We start from the raw sequence: 27,896 nt of genomic DNA, 5'->3' as shown, positions 1-27,896 counted from the left end.
GCCCTGGGCTCATCCCACAGCATGGGCAGCAGGGGAGGGGGGGAGTCTCCTTCTGCCCTGTTCAGGTGAGACCCCACCTGGGACACTGTATCCAGCCCTGGGAACCCAGCACAGGAAAGACGTGGAGCTGTTGGAGTGAAACCAGAGGAGGCCATGGAGATCCTCTGAGGGCTGGAGCCCCTCTGCTTTGAAGCCAGGCTGGGAGAGCTGGGGGTGTTCACCTGGAGAAGAGAAGGACCCAGAGAGCTCCTTCCAGTGCCTAAAGGGGCTCCAGGAGAGCTGGAGAGGGACTTGGGACAAAGGGATGGAGGGACAGGGCAAGGGGGAATGCTTTCAAACTGGAAAAGGGGAGATTTGAGTGGGATATTGGGAGGGAATTCCTGGCTGTGAGGGTGGGGAGGCCCTGGCACAGGGTGCCCAGAGGAGATGTGGCTGCCCCTGGATCCCTGGAAGTGTCCAAGACCAGGCTGGACGGGGCTTGGAGCAACCTGGAATAGTGGAAGATATCCCTGGCCATGGTTTGGGTTGGAATGAGATGGTCTTTAAGGTCCCTTCCAACTCAATCCATTCTGTGATTCCAAAGACTGACATAATTTCACACGAAGCTGTACCAGAATATACATCACACATTCTTGGAGAGCTCTACCAGTTCCACCTTGTGCCACCTACACAAGTAAAACACCTCATCATTTAACCACGAGATTCTTCATTATCACCAGAAATCAGGTCATGGAGGACTATGCCCAATTCCCACCCTATGTCCACATGCTGCAGTAATTCCTTAGCACACAGAATTGAGCTTACTCTGCACCACTTGCACTCCTGTGCGGTGTGAACCTGCCATAGTTCTACTAATCCCACATAATTCCTGCACTGGGAACACTGTGAAAGACTTGCTAGTGCTCCTCCTGCAATTCAATTAAACTCTTAGCAGCACAGGAAGATACCTCAGTGGTGACAGGGAGATATAAAACCACGTGTGCCAACTCTGCAGAGAGGATTTGCACAGGCGGGAGCAGAGCATGGGTGGGAGGTTTCAGTATGAAGTTGCTTCACAACCTCTTTGCTGCTTAGGGCAGGTGTTTAAGTAAGAAAACTTGTAGGCAGTAGAGATGTGTGTAAGCTCCAGCTGCTGCAAATGTGGTTTCAGCAACCAGATAATTGCTTCCTCTCAGAACCATCCCTATTTCTCTCTTCTCTGCCACAAAATCTGCATATGGTTTTTCTTTGTCTTTCTGCCTTTTTTTTTCTTCACACCTCTAAAGTTTCTGCTGAGCACATTGTAATTCTCCCTTTCCATGGTGCCACGGCTGCAAACTCTGCAAGGATATCTTTAGGTGCATTTTTGGGAAGGAATCAGAAATATATGGGCTGTGACATACATACATTCCAACACAGAAGTTGGCTGATGACAAATACAATTCCAAGAGCTCAGAGGAGTAGGGCGAAGAGCCTTCAAACCACAAAAAGGTTTGACAGAAGAATAAAATAATGGATAAAGTCAATGCCATAGAATTCCAGAATGGTTTGGATGGGAAGGGACCTTAAAGCTCATCCAGTTCCACCCCCCTGCCATGCACAGGGACACCTTCCACTGTCCCAGGTTGCTCCAAGCCCCATCCAGCCTGGCCTTGGACACTTCCAGGGATCCAGGGGTAGCCACAGCTTCTCTGGGCACCCTGGGCCAGGGCTTCCCCACCCTCACAGTGAAGAATTTCTTCCCAATTTCCAATCTAACCCTGCATTCTGGCAGTTTGATCAGAGCTACATTTTGATCAGATTCATATTAGATAATATTTTTTGAGTGATTATATTTTTTCCCAAGTACAGATAAAATTCAGATCATAAATGTATGCAAGTAATGCTTTAAAAAAATCCAGAGAGCTGGAAGCACTCATCTCTGCAGGACTACCCAGATAAAGCTGAGTGGATATCCTGCTCCTTCATTTCATTTATCTGATCAGCACAGTAAGGCTTTGACTGCTGAGGGACAGAACAAAATGCTGGCAGGAGCCTACAAACCCTGAGGAGAAAGGCAGAAAATGGTATTGTGCTTTCCAGAAGGCTGAGGATTCAAGTAAGTGGACGAGCCTAAGAACCTCAGACAATACACATTAAGATATAGGGTTTCCTTACGTCACTACCACAATATGAGGGCTCAGAGTTCTGGCCCCACTCAGTGATGTGACCTAATTAATTATACACCAGCACAGGAAGCTTCTTGCGGGGGAAAAAAAAGACCAAAAAATCCCCAAACACAAAAACCCCAAGATGACAACAATAACAAGAAGAACAAACCAAAACCCACCCAACTCAAACAATAAAAAGCCACCCTCCCACACAGTAAAATGCTTCTTGGACTAGATAGCAACCAGAAAAATGGGAAAAATGCTAGATTTATTTTAGAGGCTTGAAATGGAAGGGAGGAATCTGCAGTCCACAGTCAGATAAGGAGCATATGGTAGAGCTGAGGCAAAACTTAAATCCCCTCATGCAGCCACTGCTCTTAGAGAAGTCCATCCTTCCTCTCATGATATCCTTCATGTCCCGCTCTCTTCCTTTAGCCAAAAAAATCCCTATTACCCTGACTGCTTCTCTCCTCAAAGGAGCTCCAATTGGATAATTAGTTTTGTAAGATAGTATATGCTTATCAAACCTTATGCTTATCAAGGCTGCCATGAACTTTCGAGCACTAATTAAAATGTTATTTTCACATGCTCCCAGAGCAGTGAATGCAACACTCATCCCACAGCAACGCACAGGAAGCCAGATTTATATCCCCAGAATTTGTCCTGCTCCACACAAAACGAATGGATAAAGACACAAATTATTTTAATGCAAATTACAACCAAGGGGAGGTAGTTTGGTTCTTCTAAAACTGCAACAACACAAAACTTAGTGCTCCTTTTAGGAGCAGGCCATAAACAGCCATACTTCCAGAGCTTCTTTCCAGGAAGGAAAAAGCAATCCCAGCAGAGGGAAGGGTGCTGCCCATGCAAGAGCAGCAGATGCTGCATTCCTGCAGACCGAACTCATGGAAAACAAAAACCAGAAATACCTACAAGATGCTGAATGTTGATTCCTCCTCACAGGAGGAGGAGAACAAACAGGCCTGTAACGTTTTCCCCCATCTACTGACATTCAAATAGGGAGAAGAATATAAAATATTGAAGCAAATCTTGAGGTGCTACTGCAAGTGCAATTTTCCCATTTTACGGTAAGAAACACACACAGAAACAAGGTCCTCTGCATTCAGTTGTTTTATTTCAGACTTTACAGAGCTGGTGACAAAATCGAAATAAACCCCGTAAGTGTAAGGTAGCATCAGGTGCAACAGTGCCATCCTAAAATTAGCCCCACCACAACAAAAAAAGACAAATTACCTCAAACTGATGCACTGTCAAAGCTTGTTCAGATGTCCTCAGGACAATGGCTCTAAGACACGAAGAGGTTTCTCCTTTCCTTCGCTTTTCATGATAAACTCAGAAATAATTTAGGAAACAAACCCTGACAGTTTTTATATGCCATTTTCCAAAACCTAAGGAAATTAAAAGACTGTATGTGATATTATCTGCCTCTATATTCCAGCTGACCATACAATCACTGATAATACGAGTTATTTATCCACCTTCTCAGGAGATCATCGAACCCTGTCCTGCCTAAGAAGCTCAACCCTGAACATTCAGATTATCTTATTTCAAATTATCTTAGGGAACACATCTATACACTCTCTGTTCCAGTCATTTTGATTGTAAGAGTTGTACAGCACAAGGTTATCCCGGTTATTACTAATCAATCATGTTGGAGGGTGGGAAATATCCTCTCTTACATCTTTTTCTGATCTCATTATCATATTAATCTGAGATCGGGATTTTGGAGTTAATCTTAAACATCCCCAAAATAAAATTGGCTGGGCATAAGAACAGTGATATACATATATATAGATGGAGAGAGAGGGAGGAAGGGAGAGAGACAGTGTGTCCTCTTAAAGCAAATTAATTTGTCTGGTTTAGCTTGTAGATTTAAGCAGTCAAGAAAACAATTAACACTTCACAGTCTCCTTGAAGCTCAACGATCTGATATTGAGAGCTTCAGATTCAGGCGGGCTTGAAAAGCAAAACTGTTTAGACAGCTCCCTCAAAACAGCCATAAATGGCTCAATAAAAGCTACATTCCACTCAAATATTAACCACACTCGTTCTAATAGCTTCAACGTGGCACCAAGAGGGGTTTTGGTTTTGTTTCGTGGTTGTGTTGAGGTTTTTCCCAGAAAACAACCCAGCTCTGGGAACTGGTCCCTACTGCTGGTACCGCTGTGGGAAGGGACGGCAGAGAACTTTCTGTTTGCAGCAGAAGTCAACTCCTTGGAGAAATCCCAGTTAAAAGCCTTTGCTGGCTCCAGAGGGGTTTTCTTGAAGGACTGGATGCTGAGCAATTATCACCACCAACCTCCAAATGCTGTCTGCAAGCCGGTCAGTAATGCCAAGGGTACTCCAGAAGTTGCTGCTAGATTGCAGTCAAAAACCTTCAAGTTAGTGAAGAATTCAGGTACATCACACGTTTTGGGTTTTAAAGAGAAAAAAGCACCAGAGATTAAGAATCAATAAAGCACAAGCTGAGGGTTGTACTTCAGATCACATGACATGAAACAAATTTATTCTTTATCTATTTGCTCTTTCCCTCAAATGCAGCAGGTTATTACCAACTTGGTCAAATGAGCAGCAAGATCAAAAAAGGCCTCTCTGATGTTCATCCAAGGAATATGAGGGGGCTAAGGATGATTCCAGTAGTGACATAGCCAAGAGGATGTGCCTCATGTTAAAGCAGTTTTCACCTGCCACATGGGCACAGAGCTTATAAATAACAGATAATCCTAACATGACTATGTTTGCCATAAAAAAAGGTAGAAGTAAATAGGTGTGACCCAGCTGGTGGGAAGGGAATCACTAACACAAAGTCTCACCATTTATTTTCTTAAGCAATACAAAATAGGTTACAGGTCTGTTTTAAGCATATTGACACACAAAAGCACAGTTCAAAATTTCTGTTTACTTTTTTGATCCATCACAAAAATTAATGGCAGGTTTCTCTCTCTCGGATTTTCACCTTTACTTCAGTCAAAGCACGTGAGTTGGAGCAAACACCTCCTCAAAAGCACAGCTTGGAAGCTCAGCAACCCCATTCTCTCCTGGCAGAACTCCCACTTCTCAATTTTACATGAGATAAGGATTTTAGATGGTGAGCCTTCACCTCCTCGGGCAAGTTAATTTCCCCCTTGTGCAGCCAAAGCCTCAGGCGGGGCAGTGGCAGAGTCCTGCGTGCCAGTCCTGCTGTCCACAGGACACTTTGAACAAAATGATTTCTAGGTACTGCAGAAACTCATCAGAAGTATTTAGTCATATAATTTTTATATCAGAAGACAATTTTGAGAAGAACAGATGACTGGGAGCTGGATGCAGTCTAGCCTTAATACACATGGAATTAAAAAAGTTGGAAAAGCCCTCTAAGACCATCAAGTCCAATCATTCTCCCAGCACTGCCCCATGTCCCCAGGTGCCACATCCACACAGCTCTAAGTCCCTCCAGGGATGGGGACTCCACCACCTTTCTGGGCAGCCCCTTCCAATGCGTGAAACCATCCCAGTGAAGAAACTGCTCCTAATATCCAACCTAAACCTCCCCCAGCATAAGTTCACCTCCATAATATAGGTTTAATAGCACTTCCTACAAAATAAGCTCTGATAACAGACTGAAAAAGCAATGTTTTCACCATTATTTCATTCACTCATTTAAATTACTCTGTCAATTTTAAATTAGGCGTATTTTTCCCTTCTCTTCTAGCTTCTTTAGGCTGTTCAGTAACCTGACCAATAAAACCCAGCAGAAACAATCATAATTTTACAGGACAAGCTCATGCTTGAAGCAAGAATTGAGCAGGGACGCAACAGAGGCCAAGCTGGCAGTGCAGGAAAAATCTCATGGTGTTGTTTTTCGCAAACATGAACTTCCCGTGAGCTGCTCTGTGCCCACAAAACACCAGCTTGGATGTCGAGAGGGGCAGACTTCCCTTTCTTCTGGATGTCAGCTCTCGGCCTCGGGAAAACACACACACACACTCCCTGCCCCCCTCCAACTTCCTGGAACACTGCTGCACATGAAAATATTGCACACACAAATCTGTTCCCTGGATGACAATGCTGAACTAACATCTAACCCAGAAATTTCATTCTCAGAGTTTTATGCACCAGCGTGACCACTCAGCCACGGGAGCCATTCCTGCTTAGTGCAACTCTGCGTCCCTTCCACACATCCTAATCTGAATTTTCCCCACCCTGAGCAGTTTATACGGAATAATACAATGCCAGGAAAGATGTGGAGAAGCAAAGGCACAGCAATTAGCTTTCACCCATCTTCAAAGACAATAATATTTCTCCCTCTAAATTGCTTTGCTGTCAAATAGCAACCGTACCACAGCATGCAAATGGTTCAGCGAGCCCAATATTCCATTTCTGGTGGTGTCCAACAGCTGAGACTCCTCAGTCAAATGCAGGAACAGCTGGGGACACAGATGCCTGAGATGAGACAGCTCTCCAAGTGGTTCTTGCCTAACATCAGGCAGGATCCTGGGTGATTTTCAAGAAAATGTGGGCATTTTTCCATGACTATCTACAAGTAATTGCCTCTCTTCATGGGAGCATGGAGCTCTGCAGATTAGTGCCATAAATAGCAATGCCTTCATATATTTGCCTCCTTTTCTGATCAAGCATGTCCTTTCCCAGGGTGGAAGTGAAGTCTGCACCCCGACGTGCTCCTGCTGCCACAAGTTATTTTTTAAAAGTCAAATTTTCCCTGGTTACTCCTACCAGTCAGCTTTTCCAGTTCATACATATCTGCATATACAGGAACACCTATATAATCCTGTCAGCATTTCCTCTCTAGGCATCTTGACTCTCTGAGTGACGCAAATGGATGTCAGTTTGCAAAAATTGTAAGATATAAAACAAAGATAAACAGGATCATGACGTGTTCAATTTTTGACAAGCCTTTCTTTAACTGGGATTTTTGCTTATCATTCCACATGTATTCCTTGTATAGCTCACTGAAATATGATATACATACTTTGTTGCATCACTGAGATATTTTTTAATTTAAAATTAATGTTTTTCCACTCATTGTACATTCATCCCAATGAACACACTCCCTTATCTGTAATTTCTGCACAAGAAATCGATTTATGTGCAGTTTTGCCACCTCACTACTAAGGCACTTCCACACTAAAATTAGCATTTCCCATTATGATCCAGGGAGCTGAAGGTCTCTAACACTCCCCCACAGCAAGAGCTGCTAAGTCATGGCTTATTTCCAGCTTTTAGCAGCTTTAAGTGGAATTCTGGAGTCACACTAAGCAGTCACCCACACACCCCAGGCAGGTGAAAGGCGGCTTCACCTTGCTCTGGGCAGACCCAACATTGTGTAACTGCTCAGGCTGTGCCAAGCAGGAGCTTATCCTGCCTCTCCACATGCTCCTGCCTCGGCAGCATGGGATTCCTGGCTAACAGAGAGCACAGGGAGCTTGCGTGGGCCTGCAAGAACACCCTATTACAGTTTTTAGCAATCAAACTGTTTGTTTTCAAATTTAAAGTCATGTGTGTTTTGTTACCATTCCTGCACTTTGCACTTAACCCTTCAAAATGAGTGGACTAATGTTGCTTAGTCTGTGAGACCCCAATACTTCTTTTCTGATAGCATTTTTTCAGTACCTAAGTCTTTGCCAGGATTCTGTCTGAATTTGCCCTTATCTTCATTTCTTCAAAAGGATTAAAAGCTTCTTCAGCTTTGTAAGAAGAAAGAAACTTCAGTCCAAAGACAAACTCAGGGAAGTTTCAACACACTGGTCTGTTCATTTTAACCCAACCACTGCCTGAAGTCCATCATTCACATGAAACCAGCAATTTATTACCCACTTGAATCATAGTTTGGGTTGGAAGGACCTTAAAGCTCGTCCCATTCCAACCCCCTGCCATGGGCAAGGACATTTTCCACCATCCCAGGTTGCTCCAAGCCCCATCTCCCCATGTCCTTCTTTAGGACTGTCAGATGTCTCAGAAAGAAAGCAGGAATTGGAATGGCAGAAGAATCCTCTAAAAATATTCTTGCCTATGTAAAATATACTTGGGCTTCACCAAGTTCCTCATCAAAGCAGAAATCACTGAGCTCAGCTGCTGCAAGGCTACAAAAATCCTCAAGCCTAAGATAATAACACACACCCCTTCTCAATTTCCAGATCTCCTTAAAAACAACCAAATTGAGTGTAAGCGCCACAACTGGATGAGCAAAAAAAGTGTCTGTGTGGGCACAGAAAAATAAACTGGTTTAAATCCAGAAACAGATACCTTAAAAGCAAATCTTTATAAAGATCCTCAATTACTGAATTATCTACTACAAAGCACTAATTATAAAGACATTACAATAGCTGAAAAGGAAAAACCCAGCCTGGTTTAACACACTTGTCAGCTCCAGTTAGCTGCACTCATTCCTTGGAAGAGGTTTTTACCCTGCGCCAGTCTTTGGAATCTCTCTGTTCTGCAAAACAAGAGGGAAAGCAGCTAGAAACCACAAACTGCAACAAAAGTACAGTGAAGTCAGCACTTGTTTCATTTTTAAGCATTTTCTCTTAATAAAAAGGCTCGAAGGTGGTTTGCTGGGCAGATTTAATGAATGCTTTGCTTTACAAACATCACTGCTGATTCACAGGGCTGTGCCAGACTGATACACCACTGATCTCTGAGCTCATATCAGTTACACATCAATTACAGTGAGGTCTGCAAGACAGCATAAACCTCCTTTGTCTGACCTGTCAAAAAAAAATTAAATCTTTTTAATAAGTCTTGCTTGGGAAATGTAAAATTACACCACAAGCAAATCGATAGTTAGAAGAAAAAAAAAAAAAAAAGGCTATACAGGAACGTGGAATAATTAGAGTCAATTTGGAGATTTTCCAAAAAATTAATTCCCATAAACATTCCAATTGTTGCCCAGGACTTATCTATTCACTTCACCTACAATGAGTTCACACCCTCTTCCAAGCCCCAGCCACCGAGTAAGAATGCTGTGAGTAATCTTTGCGGCACAGAGTAAATCCCGAGTTGATAAAGAAACTTCAGCCTTGACCTTTGCAACAGGGAGAGCAGAGGGAGCAGACAGCTCAGGAAGGCAAACAAAGGAGGGGACAAGTCATGCTAATGGTATTATCCATCCACAGCGAATCCCTGGAGCTTCACACATCCTTGAGGGGAGATTTTGATTTACAGAGGTCATTTGGGGAAATTTGTGACAGAAACTCAAAGCTCTGTCACAATTAATTTTGTGAAGGCAGCTAAAGAAAAGGGTGAGCATTTCCACATGGTATAATTTTAATTTTAACACAAGAAGCCGCCACTCAACCAAACCCACCCCCCAACAGCCCAAGGTTAATAGCAAAAAGCCTGCCCAGCCTGGAGGTCATTCCATGGATTTTAAAATTGATCTTTTGTACGTGATCAAGTTACTGAAACCTGCACAACACCATTAAGGATTGCTCAATAAAATAACTGCTGCCTCTCTCTCCAGCTCAGGAAAGGTCATTTCTTGGTTAAGGAATAACAGGAGAATACCAGATTTTTTTCAGCCATGTGAAAAGAGACTTTTTTTAAGAGCAAGTGTTTTACATGTACTTATTAATCCTCAAGTCTCTAGAGGAATGTGTAAGTAATACACTCAAGAAAAAGTGAGGTCCATCAGTCATCACCCAGATTTTCAAAACATTCCTTATTTTTTAATGTCAAATTTCAAACAGCTACATTTTTTTGAACACCCGACAACATTTTAGTGGCAATTACATGGACACAGCTTGCCACATCCAACAGTCAGGTCCCTCAAGTTGGGGGATTTATTTACATCTCCCAGTCTCCCAGGCTTGGTTTCTCCCAGAGAGGATGGAAGTGGGGAAAAATGCGTAAATCCAAAAGTCATGGGTTGTTTTTTCCAAATGTCACTCCCTGCCAGAGCACGGCTGAGTCACGACAAGTGGGGATGTGACAGCACAGAGTTCTGTTTCTAAAATTCTTTTCCCAGTTCCTAAATTTGCCCTGGCATCTCAATGAGAAATGCAGCAAAGCTCTGGAGGTTTTCAAACTTGCCCTGCTTTGCAAGCACCTGAACTGTGTATTTACAATATTATTTACTTCTCTTTTCCCCGTTCAGTTAAAAGGTTTGCCAGAATTCCTTCAGCTCACTTGAGACACCAGAAAAGTCTGAAATCCAAAGGAATTGATTTTGTAACAGAAGGCGAAGTAGTTGATGGTGGATTTGGAAACGGAAGCAGAACCTGGGCATAAATTAACCCCCAGACTTAGAAAAACTGCAGCTAAGACTAACCTTTTCCTTGAGCTGATTTTTAAGACTCCTCTGATGGAGCTGCAGAAGCCAAGACAATTCAGCAGCAGCTTCTCAAGAGTGTGACCTGTTCCAAAAGGACCCTGTTCCAAACCCTTACCGCTCTAACTTGTGTTTTTGGGATCTGTTGTCTCACCGTGTGCAGGCAAACCCTCAGTGCAGTTAATGGGCCTCCACTTTCCTCTCTTCTATTAAATCACCCCATGTAAATTTCGTATGCTTCCTGCTTAGATTAGCAGTGGGTATTTGTGAGGATGCAAATGAAGCATTCTTCACTCCGGTGCTGGATTCTCACACTGAGCTCACCACCTTGGCTGGGACCTCAAGCCACTGCCAAGCCAGCCCTCCCCTGCCAAGGGACACGATTTGCATGATGTGTGGCTGCCCCATGAACGTTTTTAAACACATTTTAGGGACTAGAAACCATGCATTTCATTGCCATGTTTTAGAGAAACCATGAGTTACATTTTTAATCCAGCTGTGGCCGACTCAGCTTCTGAGAATCTCAATTTCCTGCCATTTTTAGCAGTTTTCGAGGCTCAAATCAACGTAGGGTTTTGGCAGCTGAACAATGCACATGTTCCTGGAGGAGGAGGAGGATATTGATACAAACAAAAACACCCCCCCACACACAGCCTCTTTGGTTTTAAGTAACTTGTTAAAGCTCCAGTCCCACCGTCTGTAAGAAATCTTTCAGCTACTAACAATGGAAGGTAAATATTGCACCTGATGATCTCTTCGCTTGTCCCTTTACTACCACTTGGGTTTGAGGAGTTTAAATTATCAGAGAGCAGTTAATGAATACTGACCCCTGATACACAGCTCAGCTTCACATGAAAAATTTAAACAAAACTCTGTTTTGTAATGTGTTTAACTGAATTTTTCTCCTTTCTGTTACCCTTAAGACCTCTTCCTTTTCCCCCCCCAGGAAACAGAGGATTGACTGCAGACATCCAGCAACAGGTTTTGCCTTTTCCTGCACCATTATTTTGTTTCATGCATATATTTTTTCATTTCCTTCCCTTGCATCAAGCAGTAAATGAAATAGTCACAAGCTAAACTCTACCACTTATTGCATGACTTTTCAGTTTCACAGTAATTTAACAGATTAATGCCAGTTCCGACACAAACTGGTCCCTACCCTCAGCCACCTCTCCAGAGGTTTCTGACGCATGGAATGCCCCACTGTCGAGAAACTCCTAGAGCTACATCTCTCCAGAATGTTCCCATTCCCCTTCTCACACCATGACCCATTATAAGAAAACAACTATGAAAATTAATTTCATTCCAAAATGACAAACTGTGCCCCGCTCAAATTGTTTTGCAGATTTACATTTCTCCTGTCCCATAGCAGCACGCAAGAAAAAAATGAATGTTCATGGACACATTAAGCACTAACATGTTATTGAGAACAGGAAGAATATGTACAAGGTTTTCCAAGCAACTTCCCAGCGAGGTAAAAATCAGCCTTATTTTATGGATGATGGCAATTACACTGTGGAAAGGATATATATAATTTTTGAAACGAAAAACCTTCTATCAAGGCCTACATTTCCTACTTGTTAGACTCATATTTCATTTATGCAATCTGACCTACCCAATTCAAAAATCTTACCTGCCATCTCCTTTTGAAAGGTTGGTGTTTATGGGGTGAAGAATAACCTTGTTTGCATCCACATCCACCACACATTTTGTATGCAGATCAAGCTCTATAAAGAAATGAGAGAGTGTCAAGTGCTGCTCCTAAAGCACTGGGATTATATACACCATTACTTCCTCCAGACACCAAATTTATTCATGCAGTCTGACAGCCACCCATCAGCTAGAGAATAGAAACAGGACTTTTGCCAAATTCCACTTCTAGGGATATTCTGATGGGATGGATCCTGTCCAGCTTTAAAGCAAGCACTCTTTTCAAAGCAAGAAAAAGCACTTGGGTTTCACTGAAGGACAATCAGCATATACAAGGGCAGTATGAAATTTCTTCTGGGGGAAAGGAACCATTTAGGCTTGGTACCACTTTGACAGCTCTTCTTATTGCTCCCTCAATGCCTCACAGGCTCACAGGGAAAGCTGGCCCTGCCATCTGCAGCGCATTTTCCCCGGCCACTGCTGTGATACGGTGCCAGCTGTCAGTCCTGGGGCACCTGCTCACAGAAATTCAAGTCCCATCAAAAATAATTTAGGTGCAAGCATGTAGAAAAGGGTTTGTCCTTCCCCCACAGGCTCCCGGGAAGTCCAGCTCTGCCAACTGACGCTAAGCAGTGGGATGTGGACTATGAGTAATGAGGATATTTGGAGTGTGTGAGAATTCTAGGCCCTAGAGGTGGGGAAAGCAAAATAAAAAGCTTCAGATAACACTGACAGCAGTCCAAAGTATCCACCCAGTGACAAACAGAGTTAAGTATGGGATAAAGCACGCAGCCTGCACCCAGAGTCACTGCTACAGACACCCAGGACACAGGGCCTGGACACCCTGCATGGTGACAGTGGCCCTGGAAAGTGCTCCCAAGTGCTGATTCCAATGGCCATGACACACTGTTCACACCCTCCCACGCCAGGATGACGAGGGGCTACGCTAACAACCTCCACACAGGGTACAGCACCTCAGCTGAATCACCCAAATACGCTCCTGTCTAATCATGTTAATTATAATCCTCATCCTCCTTCATCTCTGCTCTTTCCTCCTCAGTCACCTGTACTTGCTCTTTCACCTCACAGCACCTTATAAACTCAGACTGGAAATCTCTCAGACAGAGACCACAGATCTTCATTGCACAGCACCTTGCAGACTTCTTGCTCCTGATAAGTGACATAGTAAGAGGGAGGTTCTTCCACGGGCATTTTTGGAAAGAAATGTTACAGCCTTTCGCTACCTAACATGCAGCAAAGAAACGCAAAGCTCGAGATCACTGGCCAAAGCAGGCAGTCACATGAAACTGAAATCTTCCTGAGCAAAACCGCTCCTCTGTTATTACGCTGTGCTTTTGCAGGAGGAAGAGCCAGACGAGTTCCAGAAGCCAGTGTTTATTTTAATTTCTCCCCACACCCTGAAAGCCAATTTACCTATTATTAATATGCAACACATGCTTGCTTAGATGAAACCACGCTCTCCATACGTCCCATATCCGACAAGGCACTTTATCTCGGTCTGGCCGGTTAGTGATTAACACTCTGTACTGCAGTGACCTGCTTTTCCCAGCTCCTGAAGAAGGGTTTTACCTGCCTCATGCAAAGCACAAGGTCTGCAAGCAGCATGGTCTCCGTCACATTTTTTTAGTGCAGCTCTTGAGAGAGAACGCCCATGGCAGGCTTTGCATCCATGACTGCCCAGTGAACTTACCAGTGTTCATTAAACCTCTCTTTGTGAAATATCCTTAAGAAAGCACACAGGCAGGATAAGAGACTTCCTGAAAGTCAAATGTCCTTGCAGGAAAAAAGATTCAAAGCCAGTTTGTCCCGTGCAACACACCTTGTCTGATTATCACCTCTCACAGGTAACATTAAAACCCCTCACCTTGGTGTGCTGCACGGTTTTGGAAGATGTAGTGAGCCAAACTAGCAGCCATTGCCAAGCAGAGAGGTCCCAGTCCTTCCCTCCTGTGCCTGTTGCTCACCTTCTGCCACTACCATGCTCAGAAGATCCTCTCTAAGTCACCTCAAGTCACTTCAACAGCAGAAAACCCAACATGGAAAACAGATGTATCCAGACCCTATGGAAAGCTCCATCCCCACTGAAACCTTGGCCATGCAAACAGGAGGGGAGACCTGTGCAGAGGGAGAAAGGAGCTGGGAGAAACCTTGTCCCAGCAGAGATGAACTGCTCCACCAGTTCATGGTGTCACATGAAATAAACCCCTGAGAAACAGTTATACTGAGCCTCTAAGCTGGGTCTGGATCCAGACAGCCCTAAGGCTGCTTATCCAAGTTACCTTAGCCAAAGGCTCACATGGCAACTCTCCTTTCGGCTGAAGAAACACTTTAAATCCTGTTTGAACAGCACATCATTCACCATCTTCAAATTCTGGCTCCATTACATTCCTTGACAGATTTCTGAATCCTTTAATGCTTCCAGTACACTGAGAGATGAATCTTATATTAGCCACTACTGAAACTTATATCATCATCATTTCCACCTCATTAAGTTTTTAATATCATTAAAGCAGGTTGGCCTTCTAGTCAAATTATCTGCCTGCTCTTTCGGATATGATCACACCAGGACTCCACCCTTACTTTTACTAGTTTCAGTGTCTCCCAGGTGAGCTGGGTACTTGCTGCTCCTGAACAACAAGCAAAATTAGGATGCACCAAGATAAGATCATGAGGATGCACATCCAAACATCCCACTTAATTTGTCCTGTAGTAAGGACTCACTTGTCAAAGTTTGGTATTATTTTCTTCAACTATTCAGGTGTGGTTTTTTTCAGGCAGCATGAAATTTAGAAATTAAAGATGAAATTAAAAGATGACAGAAGTGGCTCGCTGTCAGACTTTGGAGATTTATCCCAATCTTTGCACCTTAAACAAAAAGAAAATCTCACCTATTATTACTGCTAGCCTGCTTCTACCTTCCAAGAAAGGAAATTACCAAGAAAACACAATCAACTACTCATTTGCTTCATCAAATAAGAAACTAATCAGCTAATTGCTCTTTGAAGAATTAAAACTCAAACTCTCAACATCAAGAACCATTTATTGCAGGGAACGAAAATCTCTTTCACAGCTTCAGAGTAAGAGAGCTGTGACATCCATAATAAGAGGGTAACACGTATCTGAGTCACTTCTCCACATTTACATTTCACAGCTGTAGACGTGTTAAGCAAAGCTGGGCTGAGTGTAAGAATAAGTGCTGTGTCCAAGCTACTCACAGAGAGTTCCTTGGATGAGTTTTTATTTTACTTGTGAAACTGGAAGGTGGGGGTTGAAGGAAGCCACTCTCCTTCCCCTTTCCCATGATTTTTCAGCTCCTCACAAGACTTGTCTAAAACTGGGATTCAATGCAGATCTTAGCTGAAACCACGCTTGTGTCAATCCCGAATTACTACTACACCTTTGATAAAAGCCTTGTGGGTGTTGTAAAAATCACTCCTACTCCCCACATACACTTTGGGCTTTTTCACTAAGAATTTCAGTGTGTTTCAAACAGGGTGGAAAAGTCAGCAAGCAAGAGACAGCTGGAAAAGCAAAGCCAGGAGCAGCCTAGCACTGCCAGGAACGGTGGATTCAGCAGGCACTGGTCCATTCCCACCACAGGTAGGAATTTCCAATCCCTCTGTAACAGCAGTCATGTGGCTGATAAATAAACTCCCCCCAGCAGATTTTCCACAACAGAGTTAGGAAACACTGGCAAAGGTGCCACTTGAAAATGTACTAATCAGGTTTGGGGCAGAGACAAGGAATGTGTGTGAATCCTGGAGGAAAGGGAGAGACATATTTTGGGAAACACTGGATGTTTTCACCTCTGGGAAATTTGTGTCTTTGCTTACGGATCAGGTAGGGAACTGTTTTCATGGATTGGCTGCGACTACTGACAACAGAGGTCTGATAATGTTGTACCCAACTCTGGTGGCTGCCTCGGGTGGCACAACAAAAACACCTGAACAGCCACGTGCTGACACTGCAGCTTCCTCAGCCATGACCCCAAAAACCATCCCACTTAAGGGTCACTGCATTTCAGAACCAAACAAAGTGATCCTACGAGATGGCTTTTGCAGGGCAGCTTGAAACAATCTTAAAATGAACAATGATACAGTAAATAAGGGGGGTCTGCAAGGTTTTAAATTCATGACTGGGGGGGGGCATGGCATCATAAGACCTTTTAGTACCACACCCAGGGTAGATAAAGACCTGTCTTAAATTATGTGACCCTCCATACTTGCCTCTTTACATTCCCTATTTTTTCAGGGTGTATAAAATGACAGCAGCCTTCCAGTGCCTAAATGTGCTACAAGAGAGCTGGAGAGGGACTTGGGACAAAGACCTGGAGGGACAGGACACAGGGAATGGCTTCCCACTGCCAGAAGACAGGGGTAGATGAGATATTGGGAAGGAATTGTTCCATTTGAGGGCAGTGAGGACCCAGCCCAGGTTGCCCAGAGAAGCTGTGGCTGCCCCTGGATCCCTGGAAGTGTCCAAGGCCAGGTTGGAGCAACGTGGGCTAGCAGAAGGTGTCCCTGCCCATGGCAGGGGATGGAATGGGATGAGTTCTGAAGTCCCTTGCAACCCAAACCATTCCATGATACTATGAATTAAGGGAAAGCACTTCCCACTTAATCAAGAGCTTTGATTTCCATGTAAATTTTTCCACTAGATCTCAATTTAAGAAATTAAGTTTATGAAGGCTGACAGTGTTCCAGCCTTTTCAAATACCATTTGATCCTGAATCCCACTGAAACAGAGACACGAGCCTGGTGTTACAACACAGTTCAAATAAAAGTTGTCAGCAGATTCCTCCTGGTCCCACTAACCAGATTTAGGGCAGCTGTACCTTCAGTGACACCTCAGGACCCTTTGGAGATGGGCCTCAAGCTCTGCAGAGTTACTGGGAACCAGAACAACTGGCCTTGTAGAGCTTCACAAAAGCTGGAAAAACCAACTGAAGTATAACAAATAAAATGTGAAAGGCTTAAAGTGCCTCTCCTAAGCTCATAAGCCAAAATTGGCCCCAAATACAAAAGCTCAAATAATCTCCTGTAAAGACAGACGATAGAAATTTTATATTTTAAATTGCCAGTAGATTTTCAGGAGATTAACATTCCCTTGGAGGTTAGACCTGGAATGTTGTGGCCTGAGCCGTCAAGTTGTATTGGAGAAGAAATTGCAGTTGGTTTCTCATACCTTTCTTGATCTGGAAAAGCAAGTGGCAAAAACACTGAGAAATATTTAAACAGTAAGTTTAAAATATTTATTTATCACACAAATCAATTAAGTGCCAACTAAAAAAAATGACAGGCTGTTGTTTGAGGTTTTCTGTTGTTTTTTTGTTTGACACAGAAATGTGAAAGCCAGTTCAAAGACAACAAGTCCTCAAGTTTCCCTGCCAATATCTGTTTCCCAAGAGTGACTTTTCTCTTTGCCCTTTGCTACATAGGAGCCAACACAAATAAAGGCAAAACTAAATGAGGAGATGAGTGAATGTGTAAATAACTTCCATTACATGATAATGTTAAGGGCTTATATGCAAAAAAGAGTGTAAAAACACTTTTAGGGAACTGGTTATGAGACATAGTGATGATAAATTCTGACTAAAATACAGTAATTTGACTTGTACTTTACATCTACCAACATGAAGGTATCTTTCAAGCCTCTCTGTTATATGAACTGCTCAAATGTAAGTCATGAAATTTTCAGTTTGCAGCGATTAAAGGTCATTAAATATGTACGAGTGCATCTGCAAGGGGACACAATGATATCAGAGCTTGTCTGTCAGGGGAAAGTCAACTCAAACTCATGAGCACATGGAACAGGCAAGGTGCCCTCTCACGTTAATTCCATGCTGTCCAAACGCTAAAAAAACCCCATGTTCTATCCTTTGCTGCTTCATTTTCTGCAAGGAAAGAGTTCCCCAGACAGCTTTAGTGAAGGTACTTCATGTATCTGGACACAGACCTTTCTCTCGGCCAACTCTGCTGCTGCAAACACCGCTTGGCTCGTGGGAACTGAGCAAATAAATCAGAGTGGGAGACTCCGGCAAGCTCTGAGGAAGTTCAACACTCTGGAGCCAACAGGCATGAAATGCAAGAGAGTTTGCTCTGCCACCAAGCACCCAAAAGCCCAGGCAGAGCTATTCCAAGTGTATCTGACCTTCAGGGGGAGCAGCCAACCTGAAACCAGAGCAGCAAGGGAACCTCCCCCTGCCCTTGGAGCTCCGAAGGTGCAATTAGCACTAAAATTCCTTTGTGGCACCCACGTTGGATGTCTGGGAGTCTCTGGCTGTGGGGAGTAAGGCTGTAGCACCTTAGGAGCTCTTAAAATATGATTGCCTCACAAGATGAAACATTAACTGCATCCTTTACCCATTTGGCACCTTATCTCAAGGTTAAGCCTGCTCCTAGCCCAAACACTATTTTATAGCTTATCAACCATCACCAGGAAACATTCCAAACTCCAGGCACTCATGCATTATGAGGACAATGGCGAAGAAAAGTCGTGTGGTTTGCACATTGCCATCAGGATACAAGAGGTGCCACTTCACTCCCTCTAACACCACAATTAATCTTATAAACCCGCTTGCACAAACTCCAATTTATAGATAAATTGTCTCTGTTGTAATCTCCATGGGAAAACAAACAAACAAGAGCACAGGAACAACCCCCACCTCCTCACCTCAAACCCCGAAAAATCTTCAAGTGTCTGGAAATGAAACCTCCTCCAAAAAGAGTTGGAGGACATAAAATTACCACCTGACACAGTGATCAGAAGCTTGTACAGACAAAAGCAAATTCCTTCCTTACAAGCATGGGAAACAGAACCTTCACCATCAAAGCATGAGAAGATCCCTGTTTGGACACTGATAGTCTGGATAAATATATATATATCCACAGATACCTGAATGGGTATTTACAGGCAATCCAGGTATTTAAACTGGAGCTGTAGGTGTTACACTACAATTCTAGAGCAGTTTAATCCAGGTATTTAAACTGGAGCTGTAGGTGTTACACTACAATTCTAGAGCAGTTTAATCCAGCAGCATCGCCAGAATACAGGCAGTTGTTTTCCTGCCTATCTTGTTTAAAAAGTATTGACCCAAGTGAGACGTAGCAGTTTGGTCTGGCTTAAGTGTCATCAGCCATATCCTTGAGCATAAGTTGCTTTCTTTTAAAATAGAACAACTTTTATCAGCGTTAATTAACACTGCACTGAACTGATCCAAAAGCACAAGAAAAAACAATGACTTGAATATACTTATGTACTGCCTGTACCCAAACATCACCTGAAAACAAAGCATTCAGTCAGAAAAATCTTAATTAAAAAGCCTTCAGCTGTCATTTGCTTTGCTTTGTGGTATGGCTTGAGATTTGCATTTACCTGAAATATGATGAATATCTGCTAAGAGAAGTCAAACACGACACTCATGAAAGGAAATCCACCACAACTCTTAAATAAAACAGCAAAAGAACTTCCTGATTGTTATCAAACCCCCATTTGAATAACACAGTGCACTAGGAAATACTTTAGCGAATTACAGAGCCAAGAAAATAAAAGACCAGGAGCCTTATCTAACAAAACAATACTGAATTATTTAATTCATAAAAGCCTGTTAATCGAGATCCCAGTTTGCAAAGTAGAAGGGATGTAAAAAAAGACGCCTCTGTTGCTACCCAGCAGAGCCTCCAACTTCAGACGTGGCACTGCGAACGTGTGGACGCAGCAGCATTTTTATAAAAGCAAAGCTTCCACGCAGGCTTCGTAGGAATTGAGGTCTAATTTGAAGCAAGATGCAAAATAAAGTAGCCTGGATGCAAAAAACTCCAAACCCAAGCACAGTTAGAAATGCTTCCCCTCACTAAAAATGAGTGCTATAAACTGAGTTTATGGATTACCACTCTGCATAAGAATGAAGCAGGACCTTCAATCCAAACACCTTGAAATGTGACCACTATAAATAACCAATTATTTGATACACAAATCCCTTCCACAGGCAGGCAAGGAACCCATTATGCTTTTATGAGCTGTAAAAACTCCTAACAGTTAAGCGCACCACTTTTATTAACCTAATAAACCCTCGCCTTAAGAAATTCATAACTCAAACACCAAAGACAACCACCACCACCACACGTAAACACTGAGAATATTTCAAAGCTTAACTTTGCACAGTCTCAGCCAACTGACAGGTTTGCAATGTTAAGCCCTTCGGTGCAGAGGGAAGGAAAGAACATTACTCGTGATGCTGAAGAAAACAAATACTTGCTTCAGGTCCAAAGCCCCAGAACCCCACACAAATACTGCTCAGAACAAAATGTATATGAAAGAGCTTCCAGGAAAGCTGCCTCTTGCCTCAAAGCCTAATAAAAAAAAGCCAGTCCACCAAAGTCTTACAAATGGATGACTCTCCAGAAAATTAGTGGCACAAATTCTTAAATTTAACAATAAATAGGTAAGAAAAATTGCAGCCTTGATATCACTGTTTGTTTCTATAAATTCTAGGTACATCAGAAATACCACATGGAGGTATCAGTTGTTTAGGCCTGACCAAAACATCTGGACTGTGACAAATAATCTGCTGGGAAAAAAACCCCCACTTCCAGGACATTTTGTTTGAGGGAGAAAATGACATGGATCTTCTAGGCTAGACCTAAATGGATTTGGGTATCACTCAAAAATAACAGGATGTTTAATAGCTGCAAACTGCCAAGAGCAGGGGGTTCAGGCCCCCCTTCTCTCTGATGAGCATCAAGGATTGATACTCAAATGTCCCTCACGCCTGCACGAGCCTCCTGACAGGAGTCACCCTCTCCGTAACATTTTAAAGTATATACAGAATAAAAGACAAACAGAACTTAGATTTATGGGTCCCTTCCAACTCAGAATATTCCATGAAAGAGAATAACTAGATACACTCTAGATTTCCTCCAAATTCCTTTACTTCCCCCACTGCTTCCCCACAGTTCCTGGCTGGAAAGGGACATGTGGACAAACTCAGGGCTGAACAGATGTAGGGTATATGTGGGAGGGAGAGGTGCATTAGTCACCCCTGGAGATTCCAAACTTCACTGAGAGAGGCCCTGTGCAACCTCATCCCATTTGACGTGCTCCAGAGGTCCCTTTCAACCTGAATTATTGTCTAATCCCGGGGGTGAGGAACACCAAGCAGTCAGGAGACGTCTGGGGCAGAGCCAAGGAAATGACCTATGTCAGGAAAGGGACATGAGCAAGAGGAAAGCCCAAGTCTGTCACTGACACCAGGCACAACCTCTCAGCTCCTCTCCCAGCTCCCACCAACTCCTCCACACTGCCACTCCATCTCCTCCAAGCAATCCTCTGTAAGGATGGATCCTCCTCGGTTTTGAGAGCTGACACCTGAAGTTCAACAAAACGCAGCTTTTGGTCAAAATATCCTCGATTTCCCTAAACCACCAGACTGTAAAGGCATCAACTCCATCTCTTGTTCTGGAAGTGGGACTCAGGAGCTCTTGTGAACTCAGTGAACATTCCCCTGCCGACATTTTACAAGGTGTAGAATCACTGTATTCAATATTTTAACCCTTTTTCTTTTTTACAGAAAGGAATAAAAAATATATTTTATGTCAGATCATGTAGACGATAAAGGGCTTCCCCTCTCCCTCCTTTTTTTTTTTTTTTTTCCTTCAACTACTGAACTGACTTCACTGGATTCCCTTTCCCCAAAAGGAGTTATTGGCATACTCCTGTGAGAATGTGGGATGAAAAAAAAAGCCACCCAACACATTTCTTGGATTTCTGCCTTCTTCACCTTCCTATTCCTTGGCTGAAGCTGCCTTTTCATACTCACTTCCTCATCATCCAGAGCAAGTTTTTCTAATTTAGACAAGTAATAAACATTTAAACAGCTGCCCAGACCACGGTCTGATTAACATAACCCTTAGGCAAGTTTCGTTGAGGGGGAAAAAAACCACCACCAACCCAAAAAACAACAACAAAAACATTCTCTTGTCAATTCTCGCTTCCTCTTCTGTACTTTCTTGCTTGTTTTTGCCCTTGTGTCGCTGTCATCTGGTTAACAGCGTCCCGCTCAAGCACCGAGGGGTCGGAGAGCAGCGGGGTGAATTAGCACAGGGCAAAATGCAGAAAAAGACGCATTTCCCCCCAAAACCGCAAAGCAGGAAGAAGGAAGCACTGTCCCAGCAGGAACCGGCTGTAAAGCAGGTGCAAGAGGTGTGGAGAGAGCTGCTCCCCCAGGGAGCGGGCACGGCAAAAATAAAGCCATAAACCCAGGCAGGTTTAGGAAAAGGGATATCAGGAGAGGGGGGCGAGCACAGCGCGGCTGCGGCCACACACCCGCCTGTGCCTATCCAGGGTGTGTTTATTCGTGATCAATAATTAAGCACACACGGACACGCACCGATTCACCCGCACTGGGGCACACCTGTCCCGGTGGACACCTGTCCCCAAGGACCGGCACCCCCGGCCCGCGCCGCTCCCGGGAAGGACGGAGGAGGGGGATGCTGGGGAAGGGGGAGGGTCTCACCTCGCCGGTTCATGGGGCGGACACGCACCGCCACCTTCACTTTGGAGTCCCCCATCCTGCCGCTCCAGCCTTCCCGGCTCCCTCGTCCCTGCCCGGCTTCCGTCTGCCGAGGGAGAGCCGGAGCGGGGAGGAGCGCCGGCGAGGGAGGCGCCGCGCCGGGCCAATGCCGGCAGGACTACAACTCCCAGTGGGCACTGCGCCCCGCACCGCCCCCTTCACTCCCGGCGGGTCGCCGCGGTGCGCTGTGGGAGCTGTAGTTCTTCCCACTGCCCCTAGCCTGGGAGTGAAGCAGGCTGGATGAATCACGGAATTAATTAGGTTGGAAAAGACCTCCAGGATCATCGAATCTAACCTGTGACCCGTCACTACCTTGTCACCAGACCAGAGCACTGAGTGCCACATCCAGGCGTTCCTTGGACACCTCCAGGATGGGGACTCCACCACCTCCCTGGGCAGCCCCTTCCAATGTCTAAGCACAGAATCACAGAACTGGTCAATTTGGAAGTGACCAAAGTGGGTCATCTGGTCCAACGCCTGTGCTCAAGCAGAGTCATCCCAGAGCACGTGGCACAGGATTGTGTCCAGATGGTTCTGAAATATCTCCAGTGAGAGACTCTCCACACTCTCTCTGATCAACCTGTTCAGTGCTTGGTCACTGCACAGGAAGGAAACTCTTCCTCATGTTCAGGTGGAAGTTCCTGGGCATCATCCCTTCCGTGAAGAAATTCTTCCTAATAAAATGTCCAAACTAAATCTTCTCTGGGGCAGCTTAAGGCTATGTCCCCTTGTCTGTCCCTTGTTCCCTGGGAGCAGAGTCCAACCACCCCCCTGGCCCCCTCCTGTCAGGGAGTTGTGCAGAGCCACACGGTCCCCCCTGAGCCTCCTTTTCTCCGGGCTGAGCCCCTTTCCCAGCTCCCTCAGCCGCTCCTGGTGCTCCAGCCCTTTCCCCAGCTCCATTCCCTTCCCTGGACACGCTCCAGCCCCTCAATGTCCATACTGAAGTGAGGGACCCAGGCGTTGTATGCTCGGATGTGTGGTCCTTCAGAATAGAGGGATTCACGAGGGGGTGCAGCCAAAATGGCATTTATAGAGTGGAGGGGGCTCAGGGTCACTCCAGATCCATCCACTCTACCCCTGTGTGGCTGCAGGGGAAGTCCATTGCACCTCAGTCCCCTCCTTTTGGGGGAAGACTGAGATATTTCATGTTGAGCATCACCACTGGAACTTACACACCTCACCTTGGGATTTCATCTATTCCATGGGGTTTCTGTCCATTAGAAATCACTTTATAAATCACATCACGTTAAAGATCACAAAACCCAAGAATGGCTGGTATTGGAATTAACCTTAAAGCTCATCCCTTGGGCAGGGACATCTTCCACTATCCCAGGTTCCTCCAAGCCCCATCCAACTGGACGTTGGACAGTCCCAGGGATGGGGCAGCCACAGCTTCTCTGGGCAACCTCTGCCAGGGCCTCCTCACCCTCACAGGGAGGAATTCCCTCCCAATATCCCACTCAAATCTCCCCTTTTCCAGTTTGAAGCCATTCCCCTTTGTTCTGTTCCTCCATCCTTTTTACAAAGTCCCTCTCCAGCTCTCCTGGAGCCCCTTCAGGCACTGGAAGGGGCTCTGAGCTCTCCCTGGATCCTTCTCTTCTCCAGGTGAACACCCCCAGCTCTCCCAACCTGGCTCCAGAGCAGAGGGACTCCAGCCCTCAGAGCATCTCCATGGCTGGTTTACTCCAACAGCTCCATGTCTTTGCTGTACTGAGGATCCCAGAGAACGCTCATGAGCCGTAAGCCAACATACAGATCCTGGGCTCAGGTCCTGTCTGGGTCTGGTTCCACAGAGCAACCCCTCATGGCTCCAGTGTCATTTGCTCAGTGAAGGCAGCTCACTCAAAAACCTCAGCAGGAATAATCAGAGACAGTCTGAACAATATCACTGTTTATCCTCACTAGACCCCTCAACCGCTCAACCACAGCCACTGATTGAAAAAAATGAGAACGAAACTATAATGCAAAGATGCAAAAACCCCCCCAAACCTCATTTAAATGGTCGTGGTTGAAAACCCTTGCAGCTGCTATTTTAGTTCAAAACAAGGATTCTCTCAGTGTTATTTTGAAAGGCTGGATTTCAGCAAGGTCAGGGAAAAAAAACCCCAGTTTCAGAACTGTAATCCTTTGGCCTTCCAATATTGAACGAGGTTTTGTGACAGAAATAAATAAATAGCACATGTCCAACTGGGTTCAAGATAAGATTTCGGCAGGTGGCACTTTTTGCCCAGAAGAACTGCACTCAATATTTATCATTTCATGCTTGTCTGACCTGAAGAATATCTTGTCAAAGCAGAGACAAAACGAATATTAAGTTGGCATTTGAGTCACACTGGGATTAATGTCCATGTTCCTAAGAGCATCCCAAGTGAACATGAGGGTTGGGAAGATGTCTCAAAGCTAAAAACCATTAAATAACAGGTCAGACCAAGCAGAGTGGTGAAAGCTTGAGGCAAAAACTGAGGGGAAAGCATCGTCCCTGCAGCCCCACAGCTCCCCGGGTGAGGGAACATCCCACTTTGAGCCCGCACAGTTGGTCCTTGCACTTGTGAACTTGAGGATCCAATTACAGGATGAAACCCGGCTTTGAACTTCCCGTGGTATTTTCCAGCTGGGGCCTCGACAAAACCGCACCAACGTTTTCTGAAACCGAGTGCTTTGGCCATGGAGATAAATTTAATCCCCACTTTCCAGCTGAGCACCACGAGCAGCCAAGCGGAGGATGGGTGGTTTTTACCTCGGGCTGAGTCACCTGGAATTTGATTTAGAGAAATGAGATGAAACCCGTGGCCAGATGTACGTACTGCTGGGGATAGCAGGTGTCACCCAAAGCCAGCCCTTCCTCCTGCATCTCCTCTCCTGTATCAGTTACGACTGGTTTAGGTGAAATTAAACAGCAAATCTTTTAGGGAAAGGATCACACACAACCTTCTTATTTGTTCCAAAGAGGTGCCAGCACGTTTTAGGTGCAATCACACAATTCTTGCAAGCTTTGCTCCAGTTTTCTACTCAGAATGAAGAATTTGTTTTAAAATCTGAAAAAAAAAATCTGTCTTTCAGCCTTCCTTCACTTCTAATAGCCAGAGAGAAACCAGATTTACGTATAATCATTGCTGCTTTCTGCAAAGCTGTTCCAGGACAGAGACATCCTTAGAGCCCAAAGACCCATCTCAGTTTGGATGCTGTTGATCGGCGCTCTGGGAAGATGGTCGGGAGCAATAAATTCTCATGGCTCTCTGCAAGTCCTGCCTCTGGACTTCTCCTTTATGCTTCCCCCTGCTTCCTGCACTGAATTACAGTAATGCAGCTCCTCTCGCACTGCCACAAGCGCTGCCTCAGTGTAATTACCCCACTGTGAATTCCTCGGCAAGCCCTTTCCCTGGCTCAGTGTTCCACAATCTGTGGGAAGCATCTCCCTGGAGGGGCACAGCTTGGAGGGAGGATATTGTTTCCATTCACAGCCCTGGAACATGCTAATTATGCTGGGAGGAAAGGGAGGGGGTGGCAGCTTTCACTTGGGAGGGACAGGCCGGGCAAATAGTTTGTGAAACGCCAACTTAACCCCATCTTGTAGGGAATTGTCTCCAGCTCTTTTCCCCCTTCCTAGTTACTGTAATGAGGGGCTGACTTCCCAGATTAGCTCTGGCTATTTAAATGCTAATTTAATTAACAAAACATCCTTGGGGGGGAGGCACTACTTGTCCCTCCCATTCATTTATCGAGTTTCTGAATGCGACACTGTTTTCATCAGGTTGAGGAGCCACAGTTATTGCTGCGCCCACCTGGTTGTGGCAGGGCTTGAACGGGGATGTGGAGGAGGGAAAAAGAGATCCTTCATCTCATTAAAAAAAACCCCTAAAAATAAAAAAAAACCCCCACCCAACTAAATTTGATTACTTTCGTTTAGAAATACGTGATTGCATGTGTCCTGCCCGGGGTGTGCGTTATCATCAGGCTGCCCGGGAAGAAGTTTTTTGCTTTTATCTTGATTGAGGTACGAATGTTTCAGCCCTCAGATCATCTAGAAAGAATTTTATCTCCGGGCAACCCAGAAAACATGTCAGTCCTTTAGATGTCTGTTCATCCAAACCGCAACAAGCAACAAATCAAGTGCGTTTTAAATCCTCTTTTCCATTTGTTCGGCTGCGCGTCGAAAGGGAGGCATCAATTATGGATTTGCTGTAGACCTACTTTGTGCCCATAAATCATTCAGGCGTTGGAAAACCAAACCAGGGGATCTTACCAGGGTTTAGCCAAACTTTTAAGCGCCCACCACTTCTGCAAAAAGCTCGGCACCACTGGGACCGTCCTGGGATGTATCCAGGGCATCCAACAGCTCTTTAGCACCTGCAGTGATCAGATCCTCAGCACAAAATATGCGGTGAAGCACTTAAAAAATAAAACCTGTTGCCACTGTATGTGTTTCGTAGAATTTTGTTTTGGCCCCAGTCCCTGGGCCATTAAGTTTGTCTTCTGGTTTATCTTGCTTTCCAGCCTGAAGATACGAATATAGAAATGTGGTAGAAATTTGGAGGCACAGGCAAAAACAGAAGACAAGTTTGTTATAAAATTATTTCTACTTTAATTGAGAAAGAAAGTGCCAAGGAAAATCAGTATTAAGAACAGGTTAAAAAAAAAAAGTGGATAAAGCAAAAAAATCAAATTTCCCAAATCAGTTGTGTCAAAATTCTGCTTGTTATAAACATTTATTTATTTATTTTCAGAGAGATTGCTGAAATTTCTCACGCAACACGTTGTGCAAATGTGCAGGTTCAGGAGATTCACCTCAATTTTTGCAGAGCACTTTCTGTGCTTTATTATTTTAATAGGAACTTTGTAAGTTTGAAGGATTGATTGTTTCCAAGGCCATTCATAACTCTGAATTACACCGATCCTGAGATGGATTTTTAAAGGTATTTGTGTGTGACCTCCTGCCCTCACTGTGAACAGAATCCCCAGATAAATAAATGAACCTTTGATGTCCTCTTGCAGCAAAATATAACAGAGTAAAGCCCAAACCAAACTTTTTATAGACATCTCCCACTTTTTAAAAGTAATTCCAAAGTTCAAAGTCCTGGCCATAAATTTTATGGCATTAGAGGACGTGATGCTCTTTCCTACGTTACCCAGAGGGAATCCCAGGCTCTGATGTCTCCATAAATCCCATCCATGTCCTGTTTATGGGAGGGAAATTCCTTATAGCTGTGCTTTAATAGTGGGATTTCAACACAAATTCCTA

General features: G+C 44.4%; 1 protein-coding gene across 5 annotated transcripts in view; it reads right to left on the bottom strand.

The window, feature by feature from the left end:
• The window catches only part of KIF13B (kinesin family member 13B), a 119,409-nt gene extending 96,704 nt beyond the window's left edge, over nt 1–22,705 (bottom strand). For all 5 annotated transcript variants that reach the window (XR_014226231.1, XM_082276596.1, XM_082276598.1 and 2 more), the window contains exons 1-2: nt 22,601–22,705; nt 12,050–12,143 (exon numbers count right to left, since the gene is read on the bottom strand). Coding sequence is in view for 4 of the 5 variants with exons in the window: in XM_082276596.1 (XP_082132722.1) it covers nt 12,050–12,143; nt 22,601–22,655 (149 nt within the window). In the remaining variant the exon portion in view is untranslated. The remainder of the gene's footprint in view (nt 1–12,049; nt 12,144–22,600) is intronic.
• Nucleotides 22,706–27,896: the final 5,191 nt, after the last annotated feature.

Source organism: Coloeus monedula (assembly GCF_965178545.1).
Source record: "Coloeus monedula genome assembly, chromosome: 2".
NCBI classification, from domain to species: Eukaryota; Metazoa; Chordata; class Aves; order Passeriformes; family Corvidae; genus Coloeus; species Coloeus monedula.
Note: the sequence above shows the minus strand (reverse complement) of the source record. Positions and strands in the feature narration are given on the sequence as shown.